A 5,133-nucleotide genomic window follows, 5' to 3' on the forward strand; every position below is an offset into this window, starting at 1 on the left:
CACAAATGCACATTTTAGGCTTTTATATCCTTATAGTTCATGCTCCCCCATTCCCTTGTAAAGTCAAAGCCTATAATCTATTTTTATTTACACCCAGCACTGTAAGAGAATCCCACTGATCTGAGCTCAGGTGTATCATGATCTCTCAGCCCTCCTGGAATTCATCTGTTTGGATGGAAAGTTGAATCAATTAGTCTATAGGCCCCCTGTGCTCTTATTGATTCAGATCAACAATACATAAATGCAATAAAGACGGTGTGTCCAGCTGCAACAGACGACTCAGAACTCTCCATGAGAAAAAACAACACATTTTTTATTATTATTTCTCCCTCTGAAGAGCTGCCAAAAGAGCCAGTTATAAAAAGGTAACAAGGCAGAGCAACAGCGCGACTGAACGCTGGCCTTGTTCGCCTTATTATCGGGTTAATTAAAGCTAGAATCTGACAATGTCACCCGGTTGTAGAAAAACGGATTTAAATGCAACGTCTCTGGAGACTGTGTCAAGGGCTGCCTTTCATTGAGCTCCTGTGTGCGCCCGAGTTGGTGGGGACAGCCTATATATGCTTGGAAATGAACGAAAAGCAATTATTGAATTTTAGATGTTCAAAAAAAAGAAAGGAAAGAAAGGAATGAGTGGGGACGAATTATTCATAAGATCTTGTCCGTGTGCGTTAAAATTAAAGTTAAAATACAAAGAGGGAAACGCTTCAAAGACGAGCCCACTGCTGGAGAGGAAGATGGATAAATGGGCGAGATCATTTCTGAGGAGTTCATTAAAATGTAAGGCTACACGCTGAAATACAGAGGGTTGTTATTTGGGCTTGGGGGTCAAGTGACGAGCGGATTATATACTTCCTCATAATAATATTAATTAAACAATTTGCATGCTAATAGGGTAACAATTATCGCAGCTTCTGTTGAGAGATTCAGGTTATTACAACATGCCAATCCGGGTGCCAAGGGTCAGGGAATGAGTGGGGTGCGAAATTTCAACTCTGATTAACATTATGACAGCGCCAGACATGGGATAAATAAAGTCGAATTAATTATTTGAAAACCTAATGAGCAGATAGGCTAGTCACATAGTGAGTGCAGGGGTTGCACAAGTGGAGGAGCTTTCCAATTTAGTTCCCTGACAGGAAATGTTGTGGATGCCTGTAATGCATAATACTGTTTAGTTGCTATTTCGTCATTGGATTATATTGTCCTTTTAGTAGTTCCTTTATTTGACTCATATATTTAGTAGACACAGCGTTGGTCGTAACTGGAGCCTTGTAAACAGTAAAATATTATAGTTTCCCGTTTGCTTTGTGCCTTTTAGCCATATCTCAGCTCCCCTTTTAAATACACCCATAACTCAACAATCGCTATATTTGTTTTACGCACTGCACGTGGACCTGTCTGATTGTAAAGGTTTAATGTATTTAAATGATGATCCATGCGTGACATGGTGGGGTTTATCTTAACTCAGTGGATCCCAAAGTGTGGCGCAGGGACCTGCAGTCCAGAGAAGGAGAAAGGAATATTTTGAGAACAATATGTGATTATTGTAGTTTTTCCATACAATAAAATAAAAATAAGTTTTCACTTTTTTCTGCTACCTAACAAAGTGGTGTGCCAATACAAACACAATAATAGACCATACACTATTTCAAAAATAATAATGATTAGTATAAACCGCTATGGCTTTAACTTGGATAAAGTGTGATAAAGTGTGATATAACAATTGGTCCACTATCCCTCTATTTGCAGCTCCGCCACTGAACAAAAAGTCCCGGAGCCGCTGGCCCAACCTATCCGCCTGTAGCCTTTTCTTCCCGGGATTCAGTGAGCCCTTCCTCCCGGTGGGTCCCCCGTGTAGTTGCGATGTAGTTCTTATCAAAGCCCTCCTGTCTTGTTGTGACAGCTCTGATATTGTTTATTGAGGTGGATGTCAGCTTTAATTAGCAATCGATACGGGGAGCGTTTGCGGAGCGCGTCTCTGACGTCAGCGTCCATTACCGCCTCTCATTGGGTCTCATATTCCCAGAGCCTGGGCTAATTATTGGGAGGTTCATGTGGATAAAGTACAGCTCATCCCTCCCTTCACATCATGTCCCCTACTCGTTGGCCACACTCACTGCATGCTTTTTAAATTCCCATCACCGGCCTCCAGACGTCGTTTCCTTTTGCCTGCGGGATGATGGACAGCAGGATACTGGATGCACCTCACGCCCAGTTCGGTGGCTCACTCGGCGGGATGGTGGGCTTCCCGTACCATCTGAGCCACCATCACGTTTACGAATTAGCCGGGCATCAACTTCAATCCGCGTCCGCGGTTCCCTTCTCAATAGACGGATTACTTAATGGTTCCTGCACGGCTTCGGTGGGTAATTCCAACCCCCTCTTGTCTTCGGGCTGCGGGATGAATGGAGATAATCAGCAGTACAAACTGACAGGTAAGCCACATTATATGCGCTGCACAATAACGTCTATGCCGGCTGTTTGCACTGAGACAAAAACAGAAAGACACAAAGACAGGATATTGCGATACAAGTTGTCGTCTTGGTGGTGTGTTTTTTTAAAGGGCACGCCGAACCACAAACGCAGCCAGAGGAGCGTTCTTCTTCCTCCCACTTCGTTCCCTTCTCCGAAAGCTGAAGATGTACACAAGCGAAAACAATGTTCCTGTCAAGTCAGGAAATACTAGAGCGAGGGAAAGCCCGTGTTAACATCGCAAGGTTTCATAAAAAGACGGCAGATTTGTTAGAAGCTGCAGGCTGCGTGTGTGTGTGTGTGTGTGTGTGTACCGACTGCAACATCTCAGACGCGATCACCTTCTTCAGCTCTAAAGTTTGCAGAATTAGCCGCATATGCATGAAACTAGTCCAGTTAGCATTGTGTTGAAATGTGGTTATTACAAAAAATAATAATAATAATGCAGGCTGTGCACATTTATTCTCATTCTGCTGTCAGACTCGGGGGACCCAGACAAAGATGGACCCGGTTGCAAGAGACGGAGAACTCGCACTAATTTCACTGGTTGGCAGCTGGAGGAATTAGAAAAGGCTTTTAATGAGAGCCACTATCCCGACGTTTTCATGAGGGAGGCACTGGCTCTTCGATTGGACTTGATAGAATCAAGGGTTCAGGTAAATATTTATTTTGTTCCCTCACATATCATTTTAAGCTTGTGTGTGTGTGTGTGTTTCTTTATTCCTTTGTTTATTATTCATTCATGACAAAGGCTAGACGTTTCAATTGCTTGGTCATAACTAACCTAAAAAACCATCAGAGTATCCTTCATGTATTAATTTTGGGTCATAACGTACCCCTTGTAATAATAAAAAAATACTAACCATAAGGACCCACTAGATGGATGTGTGTGGTTTGACCTTTCATGGGTTATGTTAGTCCAATAAATCAATTTTAATTACACACCTTTTACACATTTTTTAACGACATAATTTTTTCACAAATTATGGCGTTATATTTGTCTAATATATGATAATAATTTTAAATAACGAAAAATACCATATATGTTCAGTGTATACTGACCTCAATTGTGAATTTCCCGACCTACCTCATCTTATAGAAGAATATTATTGCTAATGAAAATAGCAATAAGTTTAAGCTAATTTAAATATATATATATATATATATATATATATTTAGAGCTGTAAATCTGACCTATACTTTAACTAAATGTAAAGCCTATTTTGTTAAGCTTCAGCCTAATTTATTGTAGCTTGCCTGTGCACAGATTCTTAATCAAAGGCCTAATTAAAGGCCTGCATGGAGAACAGCAAGAGCAAGGTGCAACCTCACTATTTGCTTAATTACCGTATTGTTACAACACTAACAATTTTTGCTCTAATTAATTTTCCCCTTGCAGTGACACAACATTACACACGTTTCCCACTTTTATTTCCCCTCTCTGCAGGTATGGTTTCAGAACCGCAGAGCCAAATGGAGGAAAAAGGAGAACACAAAGAAAGGTCCAGGTCGACCTGCTCACAACGCCCACCCCACCACCTGCAGCGGGGAGCCCATGGACCCCGATGAGATCGCCCGGAGAGAGCTGGACAGGATGGAGAAGAAGAAACGCAAGCAGGAGCGACGGCTGCTCAAGTCCCAGAACAGGCTCGCTGCTGGGGATTTATTTCACACCCCGGGGTCGGACAGCGACAGCGGGTTGTCGCATGTGACCGACAGTGACCACACGGGCCCGCCTTTTGACTCCTTGGGGGGGAACCACACGCAATCGAGCTGCGACCAAACACCTCACCCTCTCCATGACCCAAACCACAACCAAAGACACTTGGACCGGGATGCTGGCGGATCCGAGCCGGACTCGCCCGACGCCAGCCACCGGTCAAGCCTGTGCTCCAACAACAGCGCCTCCAGCGTGCAGAAACTCAACCCTTTTAGCGTCGAAAGCCTCCTTTCGGACTCCAGACCGAGACGCAACCCCGCGGCCTTACCCTCCTCACGGCCTTTGATAGGGAAGGGACACTTCCTGCTCTATCCCATCACACAGCCGCTTGGATTCATAGTTCCTCAAACTGCCCTAAAGACCACAACAGCAGCAGCTCACTCTGACAGTGACACCCCGGCGGAGAGAAACCAGTCCGGTGTCCGCTGCAGCGGCTCTGCGGGATGTAGGAGCAGCTCGCCGGACTCTGCAGACGCCTCGCGAAAGGGACAAGTGGGATCAGAGGAAAAGACACGTTCACCGCACAGCAGCCCGCACAGGGCCGCCTTTTCCACTGGCAAAAGCACTCAGACCTCTGTTATTTGCAGCGAACACAGTCCACAACTCATTAAGCCTGCCGATGCAGACAGAAAAGAGCATTTAGAGATCAAGGACCACCCTGACAACCTCGAGTGTGTCCTCACTGACAGTCCAGCGGAAACAAAGACAGACTTTAAAGAAGATGTCGACATGGAATAAATCGTTGGGGGTAAAAAAAAAGAGGGGGGAAAGCAGAATCACACTGATATATAGCCTCTAAACGACACCTTTCATTAGGCCAAAGCTTAACCACAAGCACATCTTCGCATCTAATCTGCGTTTCCCCACTTTGCTGTTATTTTGACAATGTTGTCTCTCTCTCTCTCTCTCTCTCTCTCTCTCTCTCTCTCTCTCTCTCT

The 5,133-nt window shown here is 44.4% G+C and overlaps 1 protein-coding gene across 1 annotated transcript; it reads left to right on the top strand.

Moving 5' to 3' along the window:
- The first annotated feature begins 2,089 nt into the window (after window positions 1–2,089).
- uncx (UNC homeobox) lies at window positions 2,090–5,098 on the top strand. The gene is made up of 3 exons (XM_031862254.1): window positions 2,090–2,438; window positions 2,956–3,131; window positions 3,923–5,098. Exons 1-3 carry the CDS (start codon window positions 2,180–2,182, stop codon window positions 4,931–4,933), a joined length of 1,446 nt encoding a protein of 481 aa, XP_031718114.1. The 5' UTR covers window positions 2,090–2,179; the 3' UTR covers window positions 4,934–5,098.
- Window positions 5,099–5,133: the final 35 nt, after the last annotated feature.

Source organism: Anarrhichthys ocellatus, unplaced genomic scaffold, assembly GCF_004355925.1.
Source record: "Anarrhichthys ocellatus isolate YVR2014 unplaced genomic scaffold, GSC_Weel_1.0 scaffold26, whole genome shotgun sequence".
NCBI lineage: Eukaryota > Metazoa > Chordata > Actinopteri > Perciformes > Anarhichadidae > Anarrhichthys > Anarrhichthys ocellatus.